We start from the raw sequence: 14,624 nt of genomic DNA, 5'->3' as shown, positions 1-14,624 counted from the left end.
CTTTTGGTTTAAAGTTAGAGCTTAGCACAAATTTATTTAGTGGCATGAGTCGTATTGCCCTGTATGATGCACAGAGCAATAAATCAGTACCGTTATTCATCTGTTAGGTCTGAATGTGCGTTAAGAATCAGAACATTTTCAAGACAGACAAACCTTTCTTTATCTGAAAACTATTTTTCTCACTAGACAGTAAAACTGTAGTCCTCAGTTGCTGACTGAAGAAAAGATAGACGGTATGGTCCTATTCCTTCTTCAGTGACTGAACATGTGGAGTTAGATCTGCCAGCAGATACGAAGTGCTTTCAGTGGCATTGTATCAGCTTTTACCCATGGACTTTCTAACTAGAAGAGTTAGAACTGAATTAACTGTCAGAATAGCTTACAACAAGTGATCCAGAGGTCCTGTTAGTGTTCTTTTCTTGTACCTTTTTCTCCACATCTAAGTCTTTTGCTATGCCATGAAATATTTCAACATTTGACCAGAACCTGATATTCTTAAGTCACTGAAACAGGACAGTGCTTCTAATCTGAAAGTTTCTTAAATGCTTTGCTACCAGAGTTGGATGCTGATCATTGATTTTCTTAATAAGTGTCTGCAAACCCATTGATGCCCAAATATTCGTGATTCATTACCCATTAGGAGATTTTTCCTCTACTTCATTACTGTAAAAACAAGTTGGAGGGCAAAGAAGGGAAGGAAGAGCGAAGCAGGAACTCACCCAAGTATTTGGAGAAGTTCTGTATCCTCCATTCTGGAATATTGCTGATATCTTCTGATGTGTAAAGCTTCCAGATTCAATTGAAGAACAGAGATGAAAATGAATAATAAGGACCATAAATTAGCTGCCCTGATCCAGTATGTTTTAGGAAGCTAGTTAAGAATTTCCTGGCTTTGGAAGATGCTGAGTGCTTGCAATTCTATTGAACTTCAATAGGCAGTGATGAGTAGCTCCATATTTTGAAAAATCAGGTCATTTATTTCAGTATTCAAGTAACTTCACTTTACAAATCTGTTTCAAGAGGGATTTTTTTGATCGTACTAGCCCCCAATTAAAATTTGCCAATTGCTATGAAAAAACAGCTTAGATTTCTGATCACACAAGTATATGAGAACTGCTTACATTTACTCCAGTCTAGTGTCCTAGTTTTTCTTTGACTTTTGTTTTTTACTAGAAACTTCCAGCAAAACTGCTGCACTTAATGTGTTTGGCCTGGTTTCTATGGCAAGTCAAATTCAAATCCCACCTCTTAGGAGTCTTCTATTTCTTTATGCACCCTGAGTTTTCTGCGCCAGCTTTACTTTACACTTGCGTGGACTCTCTGAAACCCTTGGCCCAATCTTGCTGACGTGTGAGTTTTCCTGGATTATTGGGTCCGTTTTGTTTTGTTTTACAGTGATTTTATCTGTTACTGTATTTTATATGGGTATTTTAAATTTTTTTCTGAATGTTTTGCAGACCCCTACAAGCCCATCAGGTTTCTCTAGTGAATACTTTATTTTAATAAGTGTGTATTGAAAGCTTCGTTTAACTTTACTATTGTGAAGTGCCCAGAGACGCTGTGCTTGGTTGAGCAGTTATGCAAGTGCAATTTGTTTTAGTGGTGTTGTTTTGTTGGTTTTTTTTCTATCAGAATTATCATTCAACTAAAGGTTGAAGTCATGTAGTGCGTATGCATAGGGGAAAGTAAATAAAACAACTTCGTGCGTCAACAGATATAACCCCAAACTGCTTTGCCTGCTTGCTCTACTCCTTGGCAGATCACTCAAATGCTCTTCTAGTGATGGTAGAGCGGCTGCTGCCTGAGCTCTGAGGATACACAGAATGTGTGTCTAGTTAAGTGGAAAACATGCATTTCCCTTCAAAATCAGGTGGAGTGTGTCACTGGAAAATAAATCTTTTGTTGGCTTTTTGATTTGTTTTGTGGTTGTTGGTTTTTTTCTTTTCATTTTGACCTGGAAGCAGTATTGCAAACAGGGCTCATCCATAACTGTTATTCATCTCTACACCAAGTAACACTTATTGCAAAGAAATCAAATTGTTTTGTAGGAACTTCTGAGTATTCAGTGGACTTCACAGGCAGAGCTGGAAATTCAGAAGGGAGAAAAGCTTACATTTGTATATATGATTGCTGAGTAACCTATGAGGAATTAATTCTATATTACGGAGATTGTGTTTGCCATGCAAGTATGCTGTGAAGTTAGCAGATGTTGTCACATAGCAGTATACAGCCTGTTACATAGGGAATTTCCAATGGAGTTATAGGCACCAGTAGCAATATGATCCAAATCATACTGTTTTTACAGCATGACTGTAAAAAGAAGGGGGGAAAAGCAGGAAAAAAAAAACTCCTCTAGTGTGAGCAGCTTTCTTTAACTGTGTCTGCTGTGGAGTTGGCAGACTGTGTACTTGGGTTTGTGTTATTTTGTAAGCTACCACTCAGCATATTTCAGATACTGGCGCTTTGTCAGAACTGTAATTTACAAACAGAGGAAGTATAGTTTGTCTTCGTGTATGTCAACCTGCGGTCATTTCCACCATAAAACACATCACAGCCTCATGCACGGTGAGTTCTCTCCTTGTGTTGCTGTGCTGCACTGAGCAACCTGGTGCTGAAACCAACCTGCTTTGTGCCAGTTCCTGCTTGGTGAAGAAAAACACCATCTATCTGCAGCAACAGGAATGAATGTCGAAGGATGAGTGTGTAAGCATAATTGGTGTTACACAGGGACAACCTAATCTAGAGCAGCCATTTTGTTTAAAAAAAAAAAAAAGAAAAGAAAAGAAAAGAAAAGAAAAAAAGAAAAGAAAAGAAAATGAATTATTAACCTAACTTGAGAAAATGATAGAACATATTTGGCGAAACAGCTTTCCATCTCCCCCCACAGGACTGAATAAAATGTGCTTGAGCACATCGTCTTTTGGAATTCTACAGCCTTATTTGTCAAACAGGTGTGACTCGCAGTCTCAACCCCACTGCCTGTTTTTATTGAGAAAGACTGCTGAGATGATGGAGAATGGGAATGGGAAACATCTCATCTTGGGAAGGTGACTTCAGCCTTCCTCACCTCCATCTCTTCCTCCTTCTTAGCCACTTCGTCTTCTCTTTTTTTCTCATGTTCAGTACCAGCTGGCAAATCACTGCCTTGCTTTGCTGGGAGCTGACAGTTTCCTAAAACAAGTCTGATACACACACAAAGCTTTGCAGGCCCCAAACTGAAAAGGAGCTCCAGGTTTCCAAATAGACTTGTCTTCTGAGGAACAATGCCCTCATCAATGCCTAGCCCATGGAAGCAGGACATTAGAATCTGGATAAAACCTTTTAGGTGATGTTGGACGTGATTAGACCACGATGATATTGTGATGGTCCAGAAAGGAGCTGTAGCTTGGACCATGGTCCTTGTGCAGTGTCTGCTTCATTACTCCCATTGTTAAAAAAATAAGTACAAGGGTTCTTCACCACTCACTGGCAATGATTTTGGATTAGTCCAATTATTCTGTAATTTACTAGCAAAATATTTCTGATTCATAGCATCTGCTCTGAGACTTTTTTTCCTCCCGTTCTTATTAACATCTTCAGTTCCCTCTTGTCTGGTGGAGAGAGTGCTACCTACTAGACTGTGGGGCTGCACAAGGATCATAGGAAAATCTAACGGATCTGAAGATATCTCTGTACATTCTATTTTTATTTATTTTTATTTTTTTATTCTTGACCTCTACACAACCCTGTGCTGGTAATTCTTGTTGTTAATCTATGATGCCGTGCTTTGCCCTTCTGTGTCACTTACTTTGGTTTAAGTTTTAGAACAATCATCTGGAAAGTGCTTTTCTTAGTACTCATGCATATACAGAGATTGCACTGATTTAACAACCAGATTTTTAAATCGACTCAATTAATGCAATCCATATGTGAGCAATTAAGTCAGTCAAGAACCCTTCTTCAGGTATATGATTATAAACCACATTTAGATTAAGAAAATGAAGAACACAAGGCTTAGAAGCAGGCTAAAGGACATCAAAAGTAAAACATTGACTACTCAGTCCGCTGTCATGAAACCTCTGGTTCTGTTCTTAGTTTTCCACTGATTTACTACCACGTTGCCTGAGTGTCTTCACTCTTCAATATTTGAGCTTGCAAAATTATGATTTGCTAAAATAGTTTGTAGGAGGATGAGGCTTGGAAAATGTTTTCTCCCCAAGGAGAAAGCTTTTTGATGAATAATAGTCGAAATTAGAGCCAAATCTTCCTATTTAAAAACAACATTTCCATTTGGAGTGTCGCTGCGGTGCCATTTGGGAGTTGTTTGGCTGTCCTGTTGTCCTGGCTTCCCCTGCCTCCCATGCTGCATCATAATTGTGCATCTTACTGAATTACTGTTGTGAAACCTTTAAGTGGTGTTGCAGGGCATGTGGCCTAGACAAAGAGATCCTTCAACAGAGAATAATGAATACATAAGAAACTTTAAATGCATGTTTTCTGCCATATGCTGTCAGCTTCTCTTAAAGAGTTTTAAGTCCTGAATTGTTAAATTTGGAGTTGTGACAGAAAAACCAAAGATCTTAATAGGGTATTGAGGAAAAGACAGTATTTCCTGCAGAAAGCAGGTACTTATTACAAGAAAACTCTTGAGTTGAAAATGTACTTTTCCAGTCAAAACTAGTGACTAAAACTTCTCTTGTAGGGCTGTCTTATCAGTGACAAAGTATTTGAAGATACTGCAGAATTTCTAGAGATGACCCTTTCTCATGGTAGACACCAGGAAACTTAGAACTCAGTTTTTAGTTCTCCAAACCCTTATTTACTCCTCCATAAAATGGTACAAATCATTGTAACTTGTATTTTCCTTATAAATGACAGTACAAAGCGTCACCAACTGTAGATGAACATGTTCTCATGTTTGATAGCTACTGTTGTTGCAGCTAAAAGAGTAGAAATCTGATGAGTGTCCTTTCATGTGGAACTGAGGAGGCAGTTTAGCTCATCTGTGATAATGCTGTTAACTCACCTTTTCAGTAGGTCACGTGAACTTCTTGTCTCATTTGATTATGACATTGACGATGTTAGCTGGGAGTGATGCAGATCTCATTCTGTGTCTAACTGGTTTGTGACAAAATGCAGCTTAATGAAATGTGTCCACAGAGAGAAAGGGAACTCTTCTATTGGAGCTGAACAAGGACAGAGGCACAGTTACATGCACCAAAAGGAGAAAGCACAGACTACATCATTTATCTAGGAAAGTACGAATTGTCCATTGTGGAAAAATCTGTCAGATGTAGAAGGTGAAACTCCAAAGGCTCATTATGCTAATTAGCATCCATGTTCTGCTGTGGGTAGGCGAGAAGAAGCTGGTGGAGTGGTAATTTTAGAATACCATTTGCTCAAGAGGAAGCACTGCACATCATGGATTCATTGATCTGTGCTGAAATGGAGAAGTCATAGAGCAACCATGCTCTGATGTGGTCAGGATCCTTCCAGTGACCCTGTTCAGTTGGTTGGCAGCCAGACAGTACAAGTGGCATCTAGGAGCTTGGTATTGTGTGTGAAAAGTGAAATAGAAAAATTAGTAGTAATAAATTTTTCTAGCCTAGAGATAGCTAGAATGGTAGCAAGAGGTCACAGTGCAATTGGGAAACTGCCACCGTTTGGTCCTTTATGGTATTCACTTAGGAAAAGTCAACTTTCTGACCTTGGTTTTCATCATGCCTGCATTGGTGCTCTAATACTGGCTGTGGCCTTTACTTGTGACCAAAACAGTATGAAAGTAAGATGTGGTACAGATGAAGCTTGATGACTCAGAGCTGGGGGAACAGGGAGTAAATGAAATTTAAGAATGAGGTGAGTAAAATTTGAAGAGATGTGGAATAAACGTGGCTCCTGAACTAGATCTGTTTTGGTTATGTTGGAAAGGCTTTTATCCTGATTCTGCTTAGGAATTTCAGCACTCATACTGCTTGCAGCCAGAAGAGTATATGATTAGTGGTGAATTGTTAGCTGCAGTAATGTGGATGGAAACTGCTTCGGTCATCAATGTCTGTATAGCCTTGCAGCTATTCACCTGTGTTTCACTGTGAACAAATGAAAATCTGATAACTTCAAACCCTGAACAAAGAAAGAACATTGCCCCCTTTGCTTTTTGCAGAAACTGGGGAGGGGATCACTTTTCTTCAAGGAAACCCTGTGGCTTGCCAAGATGCAAAAGCAAGGCATCCCAGAGGGAACTTTAAGCAGGCCACTTTAATGATGGGAAAGAAATTTCACTATGAAATTAATGATGCAGCCCAGAGCGCAGTAGGAAAATACCTTGCCTTCTAATTCCCCATCTTTGATTCCAGCTGTAGAGTGCTGTAGCACAGATCTGTATATTTATCTGCTGTAAAATGAAAATGGATTATATGAAGAGCTCTACAAAGCGGTCTTCAGCACTTCAAAATTTCTCTAATGCAATTAAGATGGAAATATCAGAAAATGGAAGCCTAGTTAGCTGCCCTAAGCTAATGTTTCACAGTGTAAAGCTTCCAGTATTTACATTGTTGTGAGGACTTTATGTTTCTGCAATGACCACAAGGCAATGCTACAGAGCAGCGACTGGATGGCATTGGATGAGCATCTCTGTGGAATAAATGCATGGAGAATGTAGTCTGTTCCAGCACATGGTCTTCAAGCTGTAAAAAAATAATTATATTTCTGTCACATCTTCCTTTAAATTGTGAGGGAGGGCTTTGCTGGGTCCGCTGCTTCCTAACATCACAGGCTTGTGCTCTGAAAAGATTAACAATCAAGAAAATTGAGGATTCCACCTGCCCTCCCCACGTGCACTCACACCTCAAGTTGATCTGAGTTTTCTTAATTGCAAGACCAAAACACCTTAATGCAAATATGCCTCTCACTTCCATCCTAGGAAGGCAGTAGTTATTTATAAGTCCAGCATGCTGTGTCTGTCTGAGGCTGCCACACGCTGTTCAATGGCATCCTGATGTTTACTTATGCCTACTTTCCTTTATAGATATTCTTATCCTGTGCTAGTACTGCTGTCTGCTTTTAAGATGCACAGTGAATGGTGATGTTGCTCTCTACATATCAAACACAATGCATCCCTTTAGATTTCATAGTTCACTGTGCCCCAGGTGCTGTTATTATCAGTCCTGACATCATTCATTTGATATGATGGGCCCTGTCTTTCCATTTATCTGTAATGGACAGGAGATTTTGAATCATTTTATCTTTCAAGCACAGCAACATCTTTTCTTTAAAAAGTGACTTTCCTCTCTCTCCATTTCTTGCTTTCTTCCTTGTATAATATCTTGTGCATTATGTTTATCTCCCCATGTCTTTGCTTCATATTTCCTTTTCCTTTTTGTTTTTGTGGGGTGTTTTTTGGTGTTTTTTTCTTCTTTCTTTCTTCCCCTCTCTTCCCCCCCTTTCTTCTCTCTTTCCTCCCCCCACATTTTTCTTTCTTAATAGGGCACTGATCCAGTCTTACTGCAGCCAACTGAAGGTTGGCTTATTCTGTTGGTAGGTTCTGTTGATCCTATCAGCCTTGGGTTAGGACTAGGTAATGTCTCCCAGTCCAAACTTGTTTCAGCATTTAGTGAAGTTGGAAGCATAGGTGGTCGGGATCTTTTGCTTTGTGCTTAAGCCAAGCAGGACTAAGGGAAAGAACAAAGACATATCTTCAGTAAAACTTGATGTCAAACTTTGAGGTACAAGATTAAAAACAGGGCCTTACAGTTGCGAACAGGTTTAAAGTATCACTTGATTTTTCAGTTAAAAAGTCAGTGCTTTAGCAAGTTAACCTCTTTCTCATTAACTTTCTGTGACGTGTACCTTCAGAGCAAGAGCCTAAAGCTTCTCTTAGAAGCGCATTTACTGCCTGTGGATTCAGAAGAGGAAACTCAACCTCATCTTTATGACCGTGCTATATCAACTTGAGATGTTAAGGATCCAGTTTTTGTAGAGTAGTTCTCTCATTTGCAGTTCTGGATGACTACCTGTGTTTATATGTCTTTAGAGGTGAGGCTTCTTGAGATACAGGAATATTACTGATGATGTATAGTGATATTTGAAACCAACAGTCATCAGGAAATTCACCTATGGTTGAATTCTCTATGCTCACATCCAGTCATGGGAGGGTTGCCCATTTTCTGACAGATCTCTGCTCCAGAGTGTGGGCTTGAATACTGTTCACTTTCCAGGGCTGTGTGGCACTAGCATACCCGAAGGACAGCCTGCCTAAGTGTTTCTTTCCTCAGACAATTGTGAGTGCTGAACACCTTGCTGTGTATCACTGTGGCAGTTTTCTGGCTACACACAGTTTTAGAACAGCTTAGTTATGCTTAGAGGATCCTATCTTCCACCAGTTCTGTAGCTTTTCCTGAGTCATTCTAGAGCTACCTACAGAAACATTATGGCCCTAGAGTGTGCTTGGAGGAGAAGGTCAAAAGTGTTTAGTCTTTCCTGGTGAGGAGAAACAGGTGATATTTGCATAAGCCACTTTAAATTGCAGAACTGATCCTCTCTACAGTGGCCCTAATGGATCGTATCTCTTAAAGATTGTGACTGAAATGTTTAATGGAGCCACTTCAGTTCTTGTGTAGAACAAAGGGGGAAATAGTTTCCTTTTGTTGTGTTCTGGTAGCCAAGCAGTACCCCAGAGGCAGCTAACAGCTGTCCCAAATGCTGACCCACATCAAAGAACTGTTTGGACTTGTGAGCAAGAGAAATACAATTTAATTACAGGCAGTCCGTGTAGTGACAAAGGTGGGGTTTTCTTTACTCGGTTGGAATTCCTTGTGGCAAACTATTTCATCACTTGTTTTGAGCTGCTGATAGTCCCATCCAGGCTGTCAGGCAGTCTCACTAAAGCTGCGAAGGAGAGAAGGTACAGAGCATTTAAAGCAAATATAATAGCTAGGAACTACGTTATGAGAAATGCCTTTGATTTGAAAAGTGAATTTCATTAAATCCTGCCAAATGTAGAAAGCCAGTCTCAGCTTTCCAGTCCCTTTATTTGCTATCAGCACTTGGGATCAGCTTAATATTTTACCTTCACCCTTGGTTGCAGAGCATAACGGACAAAACCATTATCTGCGAATGTCATCGCTATTAGGAAAGGAAGAGAAGAAGGAGAAAGGAACAAGGGAACAGAGCTGGTGGGGATCTACAAAAATAAACAGCCTTTAACAGTATGATCAGAGGGAGAGAGCGAGATTGGGATAATCAGTGTCTCATAATTTAATTAAAGTTCTGCATCTCCTTTAAAGCTGCAGCTACAAGCTAGCAGGCAGAGGGCTAATATTTAAAGGTCAGCATTTTGTATGAAAGCTGTGCTGTGTACCAGTACTACATTCCAGACCACAGGCCACAGATGCTGCAGTGAGAAACCCTGCAATGCAACAGAGCTGATTAGGAGTTTTTCTTGCATGTTTTCCTAAGAGAACATGGTATTTCTCTGTATGTCACTTTATTTATTTATTGCAAAAAGGTTTAGTTTAGTGACTTTTAAATTGGAGTTATCTCTGCTGGAAGGAAACTGTGTATGCACACAAGCTCTTGGCAAAGAAACACTTGTAAATATTAGCTGAGCATCTGTTGTCCTGCAGGTCAGGAGAGGTAAACCCACAGGTAACTGCTGAAAGAACTGTTAAGAAACAAAACAGAAGTGGTCATGTTTTCACATAGCATTTTTGGCAGAAGTGACTTCTCATGCTTTAGCTGTCAGTAATATTTTCCAATTTTCAGAATGAACAATGTAGCAACTATGGGTTATGAAGGAAGAGGGGAATTCAGGTAACACTGGAACTAGAGTAAGGTCAGAATGAGTCTTGTGATGTTGCCAGAAACCCCAAGATGGCATCAGAGACCTTGTTTTTTCTACGTTAAGCACATATGACAATTTTTGTGAATTTTATTGTTTCTTTCTTAACCAGTTGTCCATTGTATCTAGTATTTTTTCAAGTATTCCAGTCTTGAGACCCTTTTTCTGCAAGCATCTTTTGCAAGACATTGATAATATCAAAGCTGCTGGATGCAATGCGCCCCAGGGGCAATGCAAGATTCTGCCTAAAGACCACCAGACTGTGTCCCTGGGAGTACATTTGTGCTTATTCTGTTACTAGGAGGCTAGAGCAGCAAAGCTGGATGCAACTCTGTAGCTAGAAATTTGCCCAGTACTTAAAATGATTAGGCTCTGTACTGCACACAGTCACTAATGAGGGAAATTAGTCAGATTTTGCAAAATTGAACTATGATTTACTGCTCCGTGCGATCAAATATCCTGCAGAATTTTTCACTGATCACTGAGTCAGGAGCAGAATATTTTCAAGCCAACTAATGAAAACACTTTCTCAGTGCAAATCTAGGATCCTTATTTAGCTTTTTATTCAATCTTTGCAGTGAATCTAGGTAATTGTTCTACATAATGATGTAGCATGCATCAAGATCTTCTTGATGTGCTTCAGATAGCTACATTTCTCATGAGCGGAGGAGCTTAAATGAGATATCCAGCTCATCTCATTTAAGTGCATACATATTTCAGACTGGTCGAAGAGATTCAAGCACCTGTCTTCAATTAGAATGAGTAGGAGTTGGATGTACTTATTTGCTGTGCAGGTTTTGAGAAGCTTTGCTGCATGTAAGCTGGGTGAGTTTTGTAGATAGCACAGAATTTAGAGCGTTTCTGAAGATATTTTGTTTGTAAGTAGTCCTGATTGTGTACGTACTTAAGTAAAGGAAAATCTGCATTTATTTTCAGGGCTGTAACTGTGTGAATTCTGGAAGGAAAGGAAATGCTAACATCATTTGCATGCTATAAGAACCTCGGAAACGTACTGACAGTTGATTCATTCCAACCCAATGTTGAAATCTTTGATCTGTATTTTAATTGACATTCCCCATCCTTGCAGCGGGTCTCGCCAGAATCAGAAACTCTTAGGAATCAACTTTTGTTTCAGGGGTTTGTGATGTGTCGCTTTGTAATTTCAGCCACCGTTGTTCCTTGAGTGGAGATGATCTGAACAGACAGTGGCTGACACCTAGTTCTCAGCTTCATCCAACGATTTACCACACCAAAGGTCTTCTGTATTATTTGCGCAGCATCGGCCGGGCCCCTCTGGTGAGTAACTCCCAGTATCTTCTGTGGATTACTGCGTGTAGATTATTTATTGCAGTTGTGTGAACAGCCTTGTTTTATGGCTAGGGAGATTTGGAAAGTATCCTATGCTGCTCTACTTTCATCGTTCAGGAGTGTTTCTGAAAAGCTTGGATTATCTACTGAATCTTCTAACCAACTCCAACCTTCAAAGTCTTTGCACACCTGCAATGTTAATATGAATTCTTTAAAGCTCCTTAGTATCCTCAAAGTACTTCAGCTAAGCTAGATATTGTTAGTAGGTTATTGCTATCTTTCTGGCAGTGACAGGAGAAATTCTGTAAAGACATAGTCTGAACTGATATTGCAAAAGCCCAGGCTGGAATAATCTGTGCAATCACAAAAACACAGGAGTTAGTCTTCAAAATGGTTGAACTTCCCTGCTGCTTTAGTGAGAAGAAAATGACTTTTGGGGGGGACTACATAAAGTTCATGAGAGATGGTGCTACCGGGATATGTCTGGGATGTGTCCCTGTCTGCTTGGTCTTGATGCCCAGCAGAATGAATAGTTCTGAGACCTCAGGATAAAAAATGCAGGAAGTTTCAAATGTCAGTGAACAGAGTGGCAGTGGATGGACGGACTGGCTTGGCTTCTTATATATAGCCCTAGTCAGGCGGGAAATGTCCAATGATGCACGGTTCCCTCTGGTTTTGATGGAAAAAATCCTCAGACAGGGTGAAAATGTCTGAGAGTTTATTTAAGTGAATTTTTGCGAGAGAGTGCTATTTTTGGCCTGCACAACAGCCCCGATGTTCAGCTCTGCACTCCAAGGAATCTGCTGGAAGTTCAGCTTGCAGCTGTGAGTTTGCTCACCTACATTTGAATTTGGGTTTTGAGCTACATCTGATCAGTTTTGTTTTACCGTGCTAACCTTATTGAGTCTTTTTAATTTACATTCATCAGAACCATCCTTGTCATGTCCAGATGCATACAGCTGAACGTGCACCCGGGGCACGTTATCATCTTGCAGAGTGAATTAAGACTATTGATCCCATGATCTCTCTCTCACAGGAAGTATGTCAGGCGTGGTAAAGTGATTTTTCTTTGCCTTTGAAGAGTACAATGATTTTGGTTTATACGTGCTCACAAATGCCTTTTTCCCTCCTCCAGAAGAGAGCTGGGTTTCTTCTGCCCTGCAGCTACTGCCAAGATCTGATGAAGCCAAGTTCACCAATAGCCAAATGATTTCTGTGGAGTGAATTAGTTTCATTTATCCAGGGGATGCACAAGCAGTTACTTCAAAGCAAAGAAAAGCTACTTGAAAGAGAAAAGGAAAGAACTTTAAAGTTAACAACCTTTCAAACCAAACCCATTTTAATTGGTAACTTCAGCCATAGAAAGCAGCCTTCTAAGTGCTTTTATTTTATGTATTTATTTATTTATCTTGCTTCTCTTGCTGGTTCTGTAAACTCCTTGTAAAAGAAGGGGCTGGATGCACTATGGCACTGCAACTCTCCACTGTAGGGGGTTTCTTTTCAACTGAGAGCAGTGGGAGTATGAGAGAGCCTGGGTGCAGCCAGGATTGACAGAAAAAGGAATGTTGCTTTCCCCTTGAGCATTTGTGGTGAGAAAACGCTGCAGCTTGTGAGTTACAGTTGACAATGAACTTGCAGCATGCAACAGGAAAAGCGTAGCTCATACAGAAGGAGCAAGCTGCACTGAAGAGCAAATTACTTCTGGAGGGGGCAGAAAGAAGCTCCTAGGGACCAGGAGAGACAAAGCAGCATTTGTTTTCAAAGGTATTCATTTCAGCTTAGAAACAGATCTGAGTGCAAGGATGTAGCTTTTTGTGAGCAAAAAATCCTGGATGTGTCTACCTCAGGACTCTGATTGAGTCCTCTCACAATGCTGCTAGGGAAAAATGGAGATTTTTGAAGAAAAAACAAATAGATTTCAAAATATTCTGTTTGCCAACAGTTTTTTCCTTCCATTTTCTATTTTGCTTTTCCTTTGTTTTAAAAGCTTCCTGATTCTGTGAGTCACGAGGGGGATTGTTTTTGAGTTTGAAAGCAGTCCTTACCTTTCTGATGCTCAGTGCTGGCATGTAACTTTAAATAGATAAAAATGTGCATGTGTATCTTGAGTTGGTGAGCACAATACTTGGAATTTGACTCTGTGTTAGTGTCCCAGACATACAAGGATAGACTAGAGAAAAAAGGATAGGTAGGTCCCAAATTTGCCTGGTGATGGCTCAGAGGTAACCCAAGGTCCCAGGATTGCCTGGCTCAGAGGTAACTCAAGAAAAGTTCTGCATTGGGTGTTGCAACTACATAATATGGTTTTGTCTTGGCTAAATGGTGAGGCTTCAGCTGCTCTGTAGCATAAAAATGAGACAGAAGAATGTACTATAAAAAAAACCAATTTGTTATAAATATTGAGAATAACTGCAGTATTCAGTGAAGTTAATTAAAATGTAGGTCTATGCAGTGTGCAAATAGAATGGAAATATTTCCAGCAACACTGACTTCTGTGCCATGGAGGTGGGTGGCAATCAGCAATACATCCCATGGCATGAAACAGTGGTGTTACGGAGCCTGGCTTTTATAATCCTTACTAATGTGGAAGGCTTGTTCCAGACTTGTCATTTAGGGACTCACTGGCAGCTTTCTTGAGATGCAGAATTATAGACCTCCTACTTATCAGGCAGTGCAGCTATCTGAGCAGCTGATCATCCCTGTGTGGTTTCCGATAAGTAATCTTTTAGGTAATAATATATGCGTATTGCATGTTAGTAATTCTGTAAATTGGCAGGTAATTGATACCCAGTTGAGCTGGGATCTCTGCCTTGAACCACGGCTGTAAAATCTTCTTTGATATTCATAGGAGTAAATTCTAGGTGGTACCTGTGGTTAAACTACTCTATGACTGTGTATTGCTGAAAGCAGGGATGGAACGCTGAGTGGAAAAATGCCTGTCATTCAAAGAAGCAATAAGTGCAGCTGTTGGGAAGGGGCCCTTACGGGTAATTCCCTGTGCATACAAACAGGGTGGCATTGAGCTGCCTCAGGTTGGGGTCAGGTGGGGAAAGTTCAACATCTTGATGGCAACAGCTGAACTTAGTGACTGTATAGCTAGGAAACAAGCACACAAGGGTATGCTTGATGATCTCTGGAGGCCCCTTCCAACCCCTACAACTCTGTGATTTGTTTCTTCTGTCTGTGTTTATGTAATACATATTTTCTCCCTTGTCTTTTTTATTTTTATTATTGATCCATAGTTCTTCCCTACCTTTTGACACCTGTGCTTTTGTTGCCAACATGTGCTTCACAAAGCTATTTAAATGAGATCTCGTAGCTCCTTTCTAATCTGCACTGAATATTGTTTTAAAATGAACCAATTCCTTCCTTTTAGAAATTTTTGTCTTTTTGTTGACAGATTTCTGAATTTTCCTGATAAAGACATGGAGAATATATGTAACAGCAGTGTGTCTATTGACTTCATATCTCAGAGGGCAAGGAGATCAATTATTATTTAACA

The 14,624-nt window shown here is 40.0% G+C and overlaps 1 protein-coding gene across 1 annotated transcript in view; it reads left to right on the top strand.

Annotated features, from left to right (window-relative positions):
• The window catches only part of AGBL1 (AGBL carboxypeptidase 1), a 254,668-nt gene that overhangs the window by 108,249 nt on the left and 131,795 nt on the right, over positions 1–14,624 (top strand). Inside the window, exon 19 of the mRNA XM_065734355.1 lies at positions 10,981–11,110. Coding sequence (XP_065590427.1) covers positions 10,981–11,110 — 130 coding nt within the window. The remainder of the gene's footprint in view (positions 1–10,980; positions 11,111–14,624) is intronic.

The sequence above is a fragment of the Cyrtonyx montezumae genome, unplaced genomic scaffold, assembly GCF_038088225.1.
Source record: "Cyrtonyx montezumae isolate F1298 unplaced genomic scaffold, pur_monq_1.0 scaffold_17, whole genome shotgun sequence".
Classification (NCBI taxonomy): Eukaryota; Metazoa; Chordata; class Aves; order Galliformes; family Odontophoridae; genus Cyrtonyx; species Cyrtonyx montezumae.
This window is presented reverse-complemented; position numbering and strand designations above follow the sequence as displayed.